The sequence below is a fragment of the Oryctolagus cuniculus genome, chromosome 7, assembly GCF_051225735.1.
Source record: "Oryctolagus cuniculus isolate XC-2025 breed Fujian yellow rabbit chromosome 7, ASM5122573v1, whole genome shotgun sequence".
In the NCBI taxonomy this organism is placed as follows: Eukaryota; Metazoa; Chordata; class Mammalia; order Lagomorpha; family Leporidae; genus Oryctolagus; species Oryctolagus cuniculus.
In genome coordinates this window covers 108,123,531-108,140,643 of record NC_142873.1, presented here as the reverse complement: position 1 = coordinate 108,140,643, position 17,113 = coordinate 108,123,531, and the positions used below count along the sequence as shown (strand labels likewise).

Below are 17,113 nucleotides of genomic sequence, written 5' to 3'. Positions count from 1 at the left end.
TCCACTCACTCATTGAGACTGGAAGTCATAAGTTCACGATGCCGAAGAGGGTATAGGCTTAATCCAGCTATGCTGTCTGAAGGTGGGGCCTGGGGACTGATTAGACTGGGGGAGGCTGTTAAGGAGAAGTCCCTTGGTGACTTTATAGGGAGACACCGCGTGGTCATAGGATGAGCGCGTGCCCGGTGTCTCGGTCGCCGGACTCACAAGTGATCCTTCCGCTGTATGCGTCCGCCATATACCACCCTCATCACACGCTGGAGCAGTGGGGGCTGCGCAGTCCTGGACTGTGAACGCCCAAAACTGCGAGCCAAAAAAACCCTTCCTTTTGAAGTGGCTTTCCTCAGGTATGTGTCGTTGTGATGAAAAGCTGACCCATAGACTTGAAGAAGGCATGCCGGGCACGGGAAGCCACTCAGTGGAGGTTGTAGGCTCTGGGATCACATTGCCTGCAACTACAAATAAGAATAATGGTAATGATACTACCTTCTGGGGTTGTTACAAGAAATCAAAGAGATATATACAGAGAGGGGATTTGAAAAAGGTTTGGCCCGGGACTGTATTAATGTGACCCATAGTAGGAATTACCTTACCCTTGCAATCAGGTATATACATAAAATAAACTGATGCACATTTAAAATTTGTGGTATTTTCCCTTTTTAGTGTATAAAACACTTCTTAATTTCAAAAAACCAAGCTGGCTTGACCACAGTTCAGCGATCACAGATCCAGTACTTAATAAGTGTTTAGTGTCTGTTGCTTCTGATACGGTTGTTGTTGGCCTGCGTCCTGGCTGATTGCAGGCCGGTTTATGCAGTGGACTGTTTGACCCCTGTGGGAGCGGAGAAAGCCCTGGCGGGAGAGCGTCAGCATCCGTTCCTCCCTGGCCTTTAGGAGGCTGTGAAGCAGCACACGTTTTTGGTGCTGTTGCTGTAGAGCGGAGAGCAGCATTGCCAGAGAGTTTGGGGGGTGGAGGTAGTGGGGAGAGTGTCTCAGGCAGCAGAAGCAGTCCATCCTGTTTGAGCAGATGGCACTGGGGGAGAACCGCAGCTTCTCTTCTGCTGACCCACAGCCAAGATCCTGCGTGGGAGGCAGCCAACAAGGTGCCCGGCACAGCCAGATCCGCACTCCGGGCCTGCCTTCTGCGGTGGCAAGGAATGACTTTTTGTGCTGCTTTAAGAGAGAGCTTTCTCCCTCTCCTGTGAGAGTGCTGGTCGTTGGCCCGAGCTTGGGTTACAGGGAGGCTGTGCTGTGATTTTTTGCAGAGTGAGGAAATCTAGAGGGCCCGTGAGACTTGAAGTGTAATCCTATTTCTTGGGGCTGAGAGTGCCTGGTATGGTGGATCCCCAGGCAGATTTGCAGAACGTGAGCTTGAAGATGATGAAATTGCTCTGAATCTAAAACCTTCTGTGATTCTGGCAAGCTTTTCAAATTACTTGCCTTTTTCCTATTTGTTCCCTTGCCCAACTTCTGTTCCCTGCATCCCAGCCTGCTTTTTCCCTCTGCTGCTTATATAAGGCAGCATGTGGTACTACGCCAGATGTTCCTGGTGTGATTATAAATGCATGTGTTCCTATTCCGGGCCAAGAAAAGACTCCTGACAGAGGACGTCCAACATTTTTTGGCTTATGAAACCCCAATGCCTTTCACTCATGACTTAGTCTTTAAAATGAGATTATTGGACTCCTTTATTCTTTGCATCAACATGAAGGGTCAAATCCTTGCCCTGCTGGTGGGATGAGAAAGCTTAGGGGTCAAGAATCTGCCGGGTAGCTTTTGTGTTTGGATATTGGATCACCTTTCTCAGAACTGTCAGCCCAACCCCTATCCAAAGTCATGGCTGTTGTCCACCGCATCTTTTTATCTTGGCTATTATAGGAACATACCCGCTGCCAACACATTTCTGGACCCAGGGTACAAAATTAAACTAAGTGAATGTAAATATCCAGTCTGGCTTGAGAGAAAGAGGAAAGAAGCCTAACAGAGTACAGCCTCTTTTCCTGAGAAGTCTTCTGTGGTAGGAAGAATATTAAGATTTGAGTCAGGCCTGAGATCTGGGCCTGATTCCACTCCTCACATCTAGAGTGGTAGAATGACCAGTGCCATGCCGTCTATGAGAGCAGGGAGAATCTCCTTTTTTTTTTTTTTTTTTTTTTAAAAGATTTATTTATTTGAAAGGCAGAGTTACACAGAGAGAGGGAGAGAGGTCTTCATCCGTTGGTTCACTCCCCAATTGGCCGCAATGGCCTGAGCTGTGCCGTTCCAAAGCCAGGAGCCAGGATCGTCTTCCTGGTCTCCCACGCAGGTGCAAGGGCCCAAGCACTTAGGCCATCTTCTACTGCTTTCCCAGGCCATAGCAGAGAGCTGGATCGGAAGTGTAACAGCCGGGATGTGAACCGTCGCTCATACAGGATGCCAGCACTGCAGGTGGCAGGTTGCCGGCCCCCCATGCTAGTTTTTTTTTTTTTTTTTTTTTTGACAGGTGGAGTGGACAGTGAGAGAGAGAGAGACAGAGAGAAAGGTCTTCCTTTGCCGTTGGTTCACCCTCCAATGGCCACTGCGGCCGGCGCACTGCACTGATCCGATGGCAGGAGCCAGGTACTTATCCTGGTCTCCCATGGGGTGCAGGGTCCAAGGACTTGGGCCATCCTCCACTGCACTCCCTGGCCACAGCAGAGAGCTGGCCTGGAAGAGGGGCAACCGGGACAGAATCCGGCACCCTGACCGGAACTAGAACCCGGTGTGCCGGCGCCGCAAGGCGGAGGATTAGCCTAGTGAGCTGCGGCGCCAGCTTTGCTAGTGTTTTTAGAAGGAAATTGTCTCTTGATAAAATGCATACATCAGGAAATCAATCATTATTAATTGTTTCATTTTTAATCTCACAATTTGTGATAAAATGGTGCACAATTGTATCATATAAATTTGAGCTCAAAACTAGGTTAAAAGACAATCTTTTCCCCTGCTAAGCTTTCTTTTGACCTACCAATCACACAGACCGAAGATTCACAAAGCTTCCTGGGGTTCAGCATTGGTAATAATTTCTCCATCATGAGCTAAGTAGCCTGGGACCATGTGACAGGGCTAAGGTGTTGCTGACAGGCTCATCCCAGGTGAAGCCCTGTGTTGACCACCTGATCCCCTGAGTTTACTGATGCCCAAAGGAACAACCATGAAGGAGGTGAAAGTCTTGGTTGACAGCATTACAGAGAGAGGGAGAGAGATCTAGATCTTCATCTGCTGGTTCAGTCCCTAAATGTCCACCACAGCCATGCTGGACCAGATTGAAGCCAGGAATGTAGAACTCTGTCCACGTCTACCACATGGGTGGAAGGGATTCAAAGTGGTTGAGCTATTGTTTTCTGCTTCCCAGTGTGTGCAGGAAGCTGGATCAGAAGCAGAGTAGCTAGGACGTGAATCTAGGCACTCTCAGATGAAATACAGGTGTCCCAAGCGGCAGCTTAACCTGTGCCATAACACTCTTCTCTAAATTTGTTTCAATTCTATTTTTGGTGAACATTTTTAAAAAGATTTTATTTATTTGAGAGGTAATAGAGAGAGAGAGAGAGAGAGAGAGAGAGAGAGAGAGAAAGACAGAAAGGTATTCCATTTGTTGGTTCACTCCCCAGATGGCTGCAGTAGCCAGAGCTGGGCTGATCTGAAGCCAAGAGCCAGGAGCTTCTGCAGATCTCCCACGTGAGTGGAGGGTCCAAGGACTTGGGCCATCTTCCACTGCTTTCCCAGGACACAGCAGAGAGCTAGATCAGAAGTGGAGCAGCCGGGACTCGAACTGGCACCCACATGGGGATGCCAGCACCGCAGGCAGATGCTTAACCTACTGTGCCGGGGCTGGCGCCATGGCTCACTTGGATAATCCTCTGCCTGCGGCACTGGCATCCCATATGGGCGCTGGGTTCTAGTCCTGGTTGCTCCTCTTCCAGTTTAGCTCTCTGCTGTAGCCTGGGAGTGCAGTGGAGGATGGCCCAAGTCCCTGGGCCCTGTACCCATGTGGAGACCAGGAGGAGGCACCTGGCTCCTGGCTTCGGATTGGTGCAGTGCGCCAGCTGTAGCGGCCATTTGCGGGGTGAACCAACGGAAGGAAGACCTTTCTCTCTGTCTCTCTCTCTAACTCTGCCTGTCCAAAAAAAAAAAAAAAAAAAAACAACAACCTACTGTGCCACAGCCCTGGCCCCTTCTTAACTATTCTGACTTATTAACTGGGTGACTCTGGGCAAGCTGCTTAGCCTGTCTGTGGTTTAGTGTCCTGTCTAAGCAATGGGGGGAAATAGCAGCACTGACCTGTGGGAATTTGTGAGGATTGCATGCGTTCTGCGTGTGAACTGCCTAGGGACAATGCTGGCACAGAGGAGCAGATGCTTCCTATCCCGTTGTCCTTGGATGAAGTCTGGAGGGAGTCAGGATTCTGAGTCCTTTACGGGTGTCGGTCACATAACAGCTCTCCAAACAACCCTAGGTGGAATTATTCCCATTTGGTAGCTGGGCAAGCTGAGGCAAGGACATACAACACATTCAGCGTCTCACATAGCAGCCTTTGGGTGGTGGTGCCAGAACTTGCTTCCAGGAAGTCCAGCTCTAAAGTCTATGTTCTTGGCTGTTGACACTGGATTCAGAGTTTTCTTCATAGCCACGAATAGCAAGTGTCAGGGGGGTTGATTTAGAACTGTGCCTTTTTGGTGTGAAGAGAAAGAAAGCCTAGCTTTATGTAGGGCTAATTGCAGGGTGAATATTGGGCATCTGAGATGAGTCACTGTAGTTGAGGGCCAAATGCCTGAAGTTGGAGTTTCTTCCGAAATTTCTGCTTCTGAAGGACTTTGACATCTATTTTCTTCTAAAGCCTATTTTCTTCCTAAAAGAGATTGATCAAGAGATACGAAGGATGAACTGTTTATAAAATGTTTTTCTTCACTTTATTATTTTTCCAAGTATCTACTTTAATGTCTTACAAGTGGGGAAATTAAAAAATAAACACTTTATAGTTTGCAGAATCACTAAAAGCGACAGTTCAGTTTTGCCCAGGCCTCTTAGACTGTGCATGTGTGTTTTAAAGAATGGCAGTTGTGTGTCCATCATCCATCCTGAGACAGAATGTTACAGGTGCCCTTAACCGCTATATTGTCCCTCCTCCATCCCACGCCCCAACCCCAGCCACTACTCTGCATTGCATTTTACCATAAGCGTTGTTTACTCTTGTGTAATCTTGCAACATATTGTTTAGATTTTTCTGTTTTAGACTTTTCTATAAATGGACAGTTTCTTCAGGCAAAAAAAATAGCACTGAAACTTCATTATTTTTATTTTGGGATTGTGCCAGTAAAAGGTACTTTTTTTTTTTTTAAGATTTGTTTATTTATTTTCAAAGTCAGAGAAGGAGAGAGAGAGGTCTTCCATACACTGCTTCATTACCCAGATGACCGCAAAGGCCAGTACTGGGCCAGGCCGAAGCCAGGAGCCAGGAGCTTCCCCGGGTGGCAGGGACTCAAGCACTTGGGCCATTTCCTGCAGCTTTCACAGGTGCATTAGCAGGGAGCCAGATGGGAAATGGAGCAGCCTGACCCAAACCAGAGCCCACAAGGGATGCTGGCTCTGCAGGTGGTGGCTTTACTCCTCTAAGCCTTGGTGTCTGCCCTGATAGATCATTCTTACAATTTGACTTTGTTTTGAAGTAGGCCAGATTGTCAATTGTTCGATGCCTGACCAAGGCACTGGAAGCAGAAAACAGATAATTTTTGATGCTGCCTTCAGTTTCCCTGAGCCCTAGGGCCACGTGCCATCGCCTAGCATAGCGTAGTTGCTCGGTAAATATTTTTGATTAAGTGACTGAATTAAAGCAGCCAGGCCTATGAATTTCATTTGTCAAGACAACATCCATGTGATTGTTTTATCTCTGCAATTAACTGAATGAAGAAGTCCTAACCGGGAAAGACACATCCTGGTGTAAATTCTTAATCTAGTGTGCAGAGTGACAGCTGTGGCATTTATAAATCAGGCTGTTGTGTTCTGGGTCACTACCACTGTTACCAAAGATCCAGCAGCCATGGCCCCTCTGGTGAACGAATGCAGCTGGGAGGTCCATCTTCAAAAGCATTGCACCTCTGCTCTGTTTCAGACATGGTTCCCATGCAGCAGAGACAGTGGTGTGGGAGACACGTGTGAAACCCTGTTGGGAGGTAGGAAGGAGACTGGCAGGAGAAACAGAAACAGATATGCCGAGGGTGTGGGCGAGGTGGGGCGGGCAGAAGGCCAAGGTGTGGAGAGTAGTGGTGTCATGGGTGGGGCCTGTGGATAAACAAACAGAGCTGTGAGGCCAGGGCCCGATCTGGGAGCAACCCAGACACCACTGAGTGAGCAGTGGAAGCCTGTTGATGCGTCTGAAACAGGGTTGTGCAGAATTGGATGAGCCAGTTGGGCCATTCTGACTGCAGGGTGGAAAATGGTGCCATTCCTGGGGTGGGGAAGAGAGGGTAGTGGTAGGAGGAGGCTACTAAATACTAATTCTTTATCTTTTGAAGCCATCCTTAAATAAAAAAAAAAAAAAAATAGGTCTGAGGTTCCTACTAGAGGCAAAATGGATTTCAGTTGCCTAGTGATGAACCCTCTGCTTGGAACTTGGTTACTTTTCAAGGTTACACCACAGGTTAAGAGCAGAGCCACGCACACCCCTCTCCATGTGTATCACACCTTGCCTTTGTGTGTTGTTTCATTGCTTCCTGAAACTGGTGCCCGATACTAAAGTTATTATTGTGAAAATTTAGTTTGATTGACCTAGATTTCAGACAGGTGTTCTGTTTGAGCCTGTCTCCTGAGTCATGTTAGAGGCAGGACCCAGTGATTTTTCTTCCGTGGGGCTGCCTGCCCTTTATATGTGGCAGTTGCCCCAGAGAGTTCTGGCTTCTCCACACACTCTGCCTGGTTAAGACCATATACTCCCTCCCAGGGTTTCAAAACAAGCTCCTGCAACATTTTGCATTTCAGACTAGGTGATAGGCATCTCCCCTTCCTTGTCTCAGTGGTGTCAGGAATTCAGCCTTACCAAGAATAATCGACTGGTGTTTTTTTCTTTTTTTAAGATTTATTTATTTATTTGAAAGGCAGAGAGCAAGGAAGAGAAAACAGAGAGAGAGAGGGATCTTTTATCTGTTGGTTCGCTGCCCAAATGGCTGCAACAGCCAGGTCTGGGCCTGGCTGAATCCAGAAGCCAGGAACTCCATCCAGGTTTCCCACATGGGTGTTGGGGGTCCAAGCACTTGGGCCATCTTCTGCTGCCTTCCCAGGTGCATCAGCAGGGAGCTGGATTGGAAGCAGAGCAGTGGGGAGTTGAACCCGTGCTCCAATATAAGATGCTGGCATTGCAAGTGGTGTCTTAACCCACTGTGCCACAGTGCCGCCAGGAATAGCACTTCTAATCTCCTGCTTGCTCAGGTTACAAACTCTGAGCTCATCCTTGACTTCTCATCCTTATCCCTCACTCCTGATATCCACATTGTTTTCACACCTGCAGTGTCTTTCCTGTATATTCTGATTGTCCATTCTATCTTCAGTTATGTCTAAGCAGATGTGGTAATTCATCCCACCACCCCCACCCCTTAGTCTTGTCTCCCCCTCTAACTGTCCACCCATCCATCTCTCACTGTGCTCCTGGGACACTTTGTACATTCCTGTCTTATAGCATCTTATTATATTTTAAAAAATAATTGTGATTGAAAAACCATAGCAGGAGTCCATGTTTAGCTTAGCAGTTAAGCCATTGGCTTGGATGCCTGCAGCTTGTATCAGAGTGCCTGGGTGAATGTCTTGTCTCTGGCTCCAGACTTCAGCTTCCTGTAACACAGACTCTGGGAGGTAGCAGGGATGGCTCAAGTAGTAGTTGGATCAGTAGTGGAGCAGCCAGTACTTGAACTAATGTTCCTATGGGATGCTCCCATTGCAGACAGTGGCTTAGACCTCTGTGCCACAATACCAGCCGCAGTAAATATATTTTTAAAAGTATACTATAAGGGGGCCGGTGCTGTGGCATAGTGGGCTGGGCCTCTGCCTGTGGCGCCTGCATCCCACATGGGTGCCAGTTTGTGTCCCAGCTGCTCCTCTTCCGATCTATCTGTCTGCCATGGCCTGGGAAGGCAGTGGAAGATGGCCCAAGTGTTTGGGCCCCAGCATCTGTGTGGGAGATCCAGAGGAAGCTCCTGACTCCTGGCTTCAGATTGACTCAGCTTCAACCATTGTGGCCATTTGGGGAGTGAACCAGCAGATGGAAGACCTTTCTCTCTGTCTCTCCCTCTCTTTGTTTGTGACTCTACCTCTCAGATAAATAAATTAAATCTTAAAAAAAAATGTAAACTAAAGAGTGTACCATCACACCCACTCCAAGTGTACACTGCAGTGGCAGAAAGTGTGTGTGTGTGTGTGTGTGTGTGTATATATATATATATATATATATATAGTTGTGTGGCTGATCTCCAGTATTTTTTAATCTTGCAAAGTTGCAACTCTCTAATCATTAAACAACAACTCCCCCTGCCCCTTTCCCAGCCACCAATTCTGTGCGTTTATATGAATTTGTGTGTTTGCGACTATCTCGTTCCCGTTAGCATGCTGCTTTTGTAACTTGTTTGTTCATGGGTCTGTTTGAGTCCTCTCCACTTTAGTGAGCTTCTTTAAGGTCCTCTGCAGTGCCTTGCATGGTGTTCGTCATGTGGTAGACATGCAGAAAATTTCGGAGAAGTAGTGTATCCAGAGAATTTTTACCCGTGGTTCTGAAGCAGTGACTTGGGATGAAGGTGATGATTAGGGGTGGGACAGGAGCTCTCTGGTAGGTGCTGGCAGGGTCATCACACTGCTCATTGGTGGCATGTGGTCTTACTTACCTGTGCTGAAACACACACTTGTCATTGTTACTTCTTGAGAACAGTGCATGAGAAAGAGAGAGAGATAAGACAAACCTTTCAATGAGATAAAAAGACCTCACTTGCACTTCTTTAAAATACCAGTAGTAATTGGAGTCTCATTCTGGTTGATGGACGTACCTGAGGACAGTTGATTACCTTGCGGTTGTAATTACCAACTTCATGAAATCAAACCTATTTGTCTGCAGTGAGTCTGTTTGGTGTTCTGTAATTCTAGACTCGTGCTTTAGGGATGACTCTTCAGAGGTCACAGGTGTATTAGCTGGCAGTGTTTGCATAAATGCTTTCATTTAGTTTGTGACCAATAATCTAGTCCTATTTCATAATATATTTACATGGAACTTGATTAACAATATAAGGAGCCTCTATAACTTAATTGTGGGAACTATTGACTGTTTAGTTTTTCTGCCTGACACATAAAAATTCCATAAAATTGTGCTACAGGGGCCAGCACCATGGTGCAGTAGGTTAATCCTCCACCATCCCATATGGGCACTTGTTCTAGTCCCGGTTGCTCCTCTTCCAATCCAGCTCTCTGCTGTGGCCTGGGAAAGCAGTAGAAGATGGCCCAAGTACTTCGGCCCCTGCACCCGCATGGGAGACCAGGAGGAAGCTCCTGGCTCCTGGCTTCAGATCAGTGCAGCTCCGACCATTGTGGCCACTTGGGGAGTGAACCAACAGAAGAAACACCTTTCTCTCTGTCTCTGCCTCTCACTGTCTGTAATTCTACCTCTCGAATAAGTAAATAAAATCTTAAAAAAAAAAAAATTGTGCTACAGAGAGGTTTTGGTGGGTTAGCACTCAATGCCAGTGTTTAGATTCTGAGCTCTAGGAGAGCCTGAGACCAGGTTGGTGTAGGACCTGGCACAAAGATCATGCTTAATAATAACATCTGGATGGGTGTTTGGCACAGTGGCTGAAGTCACAGCTTGGGACACTTGTGTCCCATATCAGAGTGCCTGGTTTGAGTCCCAGCTACTCTGCTTCTGATGCAGTTTCCTGCCAGTGCACACCCTGGGGGACAGCAAATGATGGCTCAGTACTTGAGTCCTTGCCACTTATAGGAGAGATCTGGATTGAATTCCAGGCTCCTGGCTTCAACCTGGCACAGCCCTGGTTGTTGTGGACATTTAGGGAAGTAAACAAGTAGTTAGAAGATCTCCCTTGTTTGCCTCTTTGCCTTTCAAATAAAAGTGAAAATAAATTTTAGTTTATTATTTTTCTTTTAAGATTTATTTACTTATTTGAAAGTCAGAGTTCCACAGAGAGAAGGAGAAGCAGAGAGAAAGGTCTTCTATCCGCTGGTTCACTCCCCAAATGGCCGCAATGGCCGGAACCGGGCTGATTTGAAGCCAGGAGCCAGGAGCTTCTTCTGGGTCTCCCACACAGGTGCACGGGCCCAAGGACTTGGGCCATCTTTCTACTGCTTTCCCAGGCCATAGCAGAGAGTTGGATTGGAAGTGGAGCAGCCAGATCTCGAACCGGCATCCATATGGGATGCCGGCACTGCAGGCAGCGCCTTAACCCACTATGCCACAGTGTCGGCGTGAAAATAAATTTTAGAAATCAATAAAACTGAATAGTGTCAGCTGACTCTTTAGTGGATTCAGAGAGTTTTAAAGCTGGGAACTAGCCATCCTGCATATTCTGTGAATTTTCCCTCAGTAAGCAGAAACCCCCCCCCCCCCCCCCAAATCCTGTTTCATGATAGTGATTAGTCTTTCACGTTCTGGATCTTTCTGTATTTATTTTTATTTGGCATTCCTTCAGTCTCTCACTCTCCTGCATATTTAGGGTGACCGTAGAATGGATTTAAAAAAAAAATTTTTTTTTTATTTGACAGAATTAGACAGTGAGAGAGAGAGACAAAGGTCTTCCTTCCGTTGGTTCACCCCCCAAATGGCTGCCTCGGCTGGAACTACGCCGATCCAAAGCCAGGTGCTTCTTTCTGGTCTCCCAAGCAGGTGAAGGCACCCAAGCACTTGGGCCATCTCCACTGCCTTCCGGGGGCCACAGCAGAGAGCTGGACTGGAAGAAGAGCAACCGAGACTAGAACCCGGCGCCCATATGGGATGCCAGCACCGCAGGCGGAGGATTAACCAAGTGAGCCATGGTGCCGGCCCCCTAGAATGGGTTTTGTTCTATTCCAATATGCTTGTGCTGTGTGTTCATTCTCATGCCTTTTCTAAAGAGATGTCTTCCTTATTGACCCTCCTGTTATTTAGAAATAGGTATTTTCTTTTTAACTAGTCTTAAGGTAATTCACAGTGTGGGTCCGATACCCTGCTTCTTTGCAGTTGGCAGGATTTTTGTATGTCTGAATGTAATGATCTCTGTTAGTTTGTAAATATGGACAGCTTTCAGGTAAAGACACTGGGGCTTATGTCTTTTCCATGTCCTGGAAACATGAACTTTGTAGAGATGACATATTTAATAGATAATTCTAAGTTCTGTTTTATTCTAACATTTGAAATTTGCTGTTATCTTAAATACGCAACTTTATAAAATAGTCTTACATTCTGAAAATTTGTATCTTATCTGGTTAAAAATTGAAACTGTCTATTTCTCTAAGTTACCAAGATTATATCTGAATTTATATATAGTAGTGATTGAATGAAATGGGTTGTTAAGGTGCATTGCCTCATAATTTATATTGTTGCAAAATAGGTAAAACTTTTGTTCCCTAATATACTTGTATTTAACACTGGGGTGATGCCATCTACCTACACACACACACACACACACAGAGTTTTGTAATATATCCTGTTTTGTAACTTGATACAGAAAAACATTCCTCAGAAAGGAAAGATTAAGTATGTGGCTTTAATCATTGATGTACTGTTTAATCTCAAACACATGGTAGGTTTATTTCTCGGTTGTTGTGTGAAGCTTTAAAAAAATTGCAAAGCTGTTGGTCTATTTTTGACCCTCAAAATTTATTAAATTTATTTGTGAAAGCTTTCTGGTGCTTTATGAATTGTGTGTGTGTGTGTGTGTGTGTGTGTGTATGTATTATACACTAAAGATGCAAAAGCAGCACAAGACAGTGTTCACAGCATTTCTTTGGAATACTGCTTGAGAATTTGGAGCAGGTGTGTATTTCATCCAGACATGCTAGCGTTAGCATTTAAGGATATTGCTTTCTCTTCCCAGCAGACTGACAAGGGCAGATGAAGGTGCAGTTTTCTGGAATGAGCCTGTGTCTTCTGATAAGATGTCTTGTGTCAGTTGGCTGTTGGAATAAGGTCTTTATTCGGGTACAACTACTTCGTTCATTTTTGCTTTGGCTATTGTTCTTCCTGCCTTTCTATGGTGGAGGTTGAGAGAAAGTCTGATCTTTTATCAGGTTAGAGGACATTTTGCTTGTGCTGCTCCAGAGAGGAGCCATGGCTGCCAAAAATAGCTAGAAAAGTATGTTGTGCTTAGATCTTTCTCTTAATGAGTAAATTGGAGTAAGATGGCTCTGGAAGCCTTCCACGGGGTTATTTTAAACTTGGGACTGCATGGTCTGTGTTGGATTAGCTCAGAGTACTCTCTGAAGGGGCAGGTGAAGGTCTTCCTCATATTCAGCTTTTTTTTTTTTTTTTTTTAAGATTTATTTATTTATTTGAAAGAGTTACAGAGAGGCAGAGAGAGAGAGAAAGCTCTTCATCTGCTATTTGACCCCCCCAAATGGCCATAATGGCCAGACCTATGCTGATCCGGAGCCAGGAGCTTCCTCCGGGTCTCCCACGTGGGTGCAGGGGCCCAAGGACTTGGGCCATCTTGTCCTGCTTTCCCGGGCCATAGCAGAGAGCTGGATCGGAAGTGCAGCAGCCAGGATGCAAACCAGTGCTCGTGTGGGATGCCGGCACTGCAGGCAGTGGCTTTACTTGCTTACACCACAGCACAGGCCCCTAGATTGAGCTTTAGTGCAGGTCTTCCTCTTGGGCTTGGGTTATTATCACATCCTCCTTTGCTTGCTTCATGCCACCACTGTCCCAAGTGTCATATTGCCCTGGGTAATCATGCAAGTCCCTGTGCTTGGTTGAAGCCTTTGCTGTTGCCATCTTGACAAGTTTAACTTCCCATCTAGGGGCCCCACAGTTTTTAAATAGTTGGTCTTGAGTTAAAAGGGGTAGTGCAAATTTTCTAAGAACTTTTAAAAAAATTTTAAGATTTGATTATTTATTTATTTAAGAGGGAAAGGCAGAGGCAGAGGCAGAGAGAGAGAGAGAGAGAGAGAGAGGTCTTCCATCCGCTGATTCACTCCCCAGATGGCCGCAGTGACTGGAGCTGTGCTGATTCTGAGCCAGGAGCCAGGAGCTTCTTCGTGTTTCTCATGCAGGTGCAGGGGATCAAGGACTTGCGCCATCTTCCACTGCTTTTCCAGGCCATAGCAGAGAGCTGGATTGGAAGTGGAGCAGCTGGGACTTGAACTGGTACCCATATGGGATGCTGGCGCTGCAGGTGATGGCTTTACGCGCTACACCACAGTGCCACCCCCCCACCCCCACCCCAAGAACTTTTTGAAGCCCATTCAGATCTATTTGAAAAAAGATCTTTGCAAGCCCACACTTGCTCTCCTGTCTGTCTAGTGCCATTTCTCACTGGTGTGCTCTTCTTCAGCTGTCACTGCTTGGAGTTCCTACAAGTGCGCCCAGCGTCCCCAGCACTTGCTTGTGGCACTGCTTTCTCATTCGCCCTGTCTGACCTGCCTCCTCTCTTCTCATGTTGTGAAATGACTGGGTTGGGAAACCTCACCTGGCCATCTCACTGAGTCCTGATCACACTCTGCTTGCCTCATATCTCCTTTGAAAAAGTTTCTGTCTGGCGAAGTTGGGCCACATTTGATCTTGGAATAATGGTTTTGTAGTAATTCTCCAGGAAGAGCACGTTGATTTTTTGTTTGTTTGTTTTATTTTGTTTTGGCCAGCATGAAAAAAAAAGTCATCTTCAGGGTGTTTATTCATTCAGTATGCTTGATGGGGCATCTAATCTGTGCTAGACTGTATACCAAGAACTGAAGATTGGGCATTGAACAGCATATTTCATTTTCTTCTCTTGAGCAAGTAATTTTCTAATTGGAGTAGGCAGAAAGTGAATTAACAAATATGTCAACATATAATATCCAAGATCTGGTGTTCTAAAACACATTGCAAAGTTCCTATCTTGATCTCCCACTCTGGAAGATATCTGTTTACCTTAACATCAGGTGGATGGTCTAAGCTGTGGGGCTGCCTGACCATGGCAGATTAGCAGTGCTGAACTTGTCCCTTGTTACATGTACCTTTCTGGCAGTCATTGTTTGGACATATGTAGTAGTCAGCTTTTTGTTACTTGAACTAAAATAACTGAGAGAAGCTACTTAGGAAGGAAGAACGTTGATTTTGGCTGACGGTTTGGGAGGTTCGCAGTCTGAGATCAGGTAGCCCCACTGGTTTGAGCATTTGGTGAAGCTGGAAGAGGGAAGAGGGACAATCACAGGTGAGCCAGGAAGCAGAGCCGGGGAGCACACTGCTCTTGCCCATGCCCAGGTCTTGCTCTAGAAGGACATTGTGATTCGATTGTGGGGTTCCCAAAGACCTCCTAATTAGACCAAGCCTCCACCCTTAATCCAGCAACCGTTATTGGTTAATCCATTAACCCTCAACGTAAACCTTAGGGATTAGGGAGCCAAATTGTGTTCAAACCATAATAGCACAGAACAATGATACCATACAGCTATTACTCAGAGAATTATATTTAAACATTCATGCTGTGTTAGCCCAAAAGTAGAAATTATCCACATGTCCATTTGTTTTGGGCATAAACAACAAAATGTGGTCTGGCCGTACAGTGGGGTGTTATTCAGCCATAGCATGTGGTACGGCATAAATGAACCTTGAAAATGCTACACCAAGTGAATGAAACCAGATACAAAGGACCAAGCATTGTGTGATTCCAGGCATATCTGTGGCAACAGAAAGCAGATTAGTAGTCATGGGGAGTTGGGGGAGGGGACTGGAGAGTGGAAGATGTGGGGAGTGACTACTAATGGGTATAGAGTTTCTTTCTGGAGAGATGAAAATGTTCTGAAATTAGGAAGTGGTGATGGTTGTGTAAGAGTGGGAAGATACTAAAAGCCACAGAACTGTACACTTTAAAATGGTGACTGTTTTGATGTGTGAGTTGTATCTCGAAGTCAGGATTACTTCCTATTTCAAGGGGAAGATGAAAGAACCTGACACAGTGCCCTCGTTCATAGTATGTGCTCGGTTAGTGGTTGTTTTTGTTGCTATTAAAGAAGGTAATATTGTTTAAATGAAAAAGCTGGAACTTTTATCCACTGCTACATCTCTAGAGTGTTACCTACTCCGTAGCAAGCAACCAGTAGTTGTGTTGGATGAATGTGGTTCCCTCTCATTCATGTCCAGCACATTCATGAGCAAGGCTGTCTTTAAGTCTGCGTCAGCAGGACCTGTGTCTTGAGCTACTTGTCCAGTGGTGGCAATTGAGTGACACAGAGCTCTTCGCAGCCCTGATTTCAGTGGTTAACTTGGGGTTAAGGGCGTGCAAATCCAGGGAAGCAAATGCTCCACCTATATGCAAGGTGAAAGTGGGGTCAAAAAATTCTCGAAGTTTTTTCCAGAAATATAATTCTGCTTTGTGGTTTTTATAAGAACTTAATTGGCCTGTAGCCCTTAATGATTCATTATCAGTTCCCTGGAGAGCAGAGGATTAATTTGTGTTTTAAAAAAATTTAGTTCCTAGAAATGTACAGATTAAAGCTGTTAATTTGTTCTGTTGAACCCAACTCACAATTTGTACATGTGAGAAATTGTTAAGAGAGAATCCGTTTTTCTCAGAAAATGTTTCTTTTTAAATTTCTGTCTTTTTCTGAACTTGGCATTCTACTGATAATGCCGAGTTGCTTTCACGGCTGCGTCAGCAAGGTGCCATCTGCTTAAGCTGAGGCTCATGAAAGAAATCGGCCTGTTGTCGCCTGTGTTCTGCGTCTTCGTAGGAGACCAGTGGGCCTGTTCCCTTTGGTCTCTCTAGAATCATTGCTCTTCTCCTTCCCCCTCAGTCTTGCGTGTGCCATGTGGTTGACCATGTCTCCTGGTTACTATAAACTGCTGGGAGACTCAAGGCCCAATCTGTGGCTCGCTGTAGAGGTATCCAGAACTTCTTTCCCAGCCTTTTGTGTTTGACCCTCTCCCTTTGTTTCCTACTCTTTTTATTCTCCCACACTCCCTCCCTGGCTGTGCATATCTTTGAGAGCTGCTTTGAGACAGATAGGTTAAATAAGCAACAATGCATGATTATTGAAGCTAATAATTTAAAGACAAAACCAAGAAGACAAAAAGTACCTACAGGTTTCCTCCCGTACCAGGAGGATGGGAAAGAAAGCAAAGCTGTCAGAAAAGAATTTATAAGCCTTATTTTGGAAGCTTTGCTGAGTGTCTCTTTTTCTTGTCTTCCATAGAAGTTGGTGATATGGCAAAGCAATACCTAGAGAAAGGTCTTCTGGTCCCAGATCATGTCATCACACGCCTCATGCTGGCGGAGCTGGAGAACAGGAGCGGCCAACACTGGCTACTGGACGGTGAGTGAGCCTGTGAGAAGAGCTCCTGGCTCTCCTCCCCCTTGCCTGCCCTCCTTTAGTTCATGTTCTACCTCGGTGAAGCCTCTTAGTTCTCTGTCTCCGGATCATCCTGGATCATCCCCGTAAGTTTCATTGGCCTGAAGCAAACTTTCACTGAATTCCCATTACAGTTTCAAGGATATCTTGTTGCCATGACTCAGCTGTCCTAACCATGACTCATCTTAAACCAGAGGTTCTGTCACGGAGCACACACGTCATTTTTCGCGTTTCTCATTTCTAGCTCGTCAGAGCTAGACTATCTGAAAATCCTCTTTTAGTACGCAGGAAACAAGCAGTGTTGGGACTCCAAGGTTCACCTTTGGAGCCCACTTTTGCTTGATGCATATATGTATATATACATGAAATGCTTATTGTTTATTTTCACATACTTGCAGAGAGAGAGAGATTGAGTCTGTGTACTGATTTACTCCCCAAATACCTGCAACAGCCAGGACTGGGCCAGGCTGAAGCCAGGTGCATGGAGCTCTATCTGGGTCTCCCACGTGGGTGACAGGGGCTCAACAATCAGGCCATCTTGCACTGCCTCCCAGGATGTGTTAGCAAGGAGGTGGATTGGAAGTGAAGTAGC

The 17,113-nt window shown here is 45.9% G+C and overlaps 1 protein-coding gene across 8 annotated transcripts in view; it reads left to right on the top strand.

Annotated features, from left to right (window-relative positions):
* The window catches only part of AK4 (adenylate kinase 4), a 151,679-nt gene that overhangs the window by 100,410 nt on the left and 34,156 nt on the right, over positions 1 to 17,113 (top strand). For all 8 annotated transcript variants that reach the window (XM_089300498.1, XM_070078355.2, XM_089300497.1 and 5 more), the window contains one exon: positions 16,366 to 16,485. In XM_089300498.1, coding sequence (XP_089156624.1) covers positions 16,377 to 16,485 — 109 coding nt within the window. In that variant the 5' untranslated portion in view covers positions 16,366 to 16,376. The remainder of the gene's footprint in view (positions 1 to 16,365; positions 16,486 to 17,113) is intronic.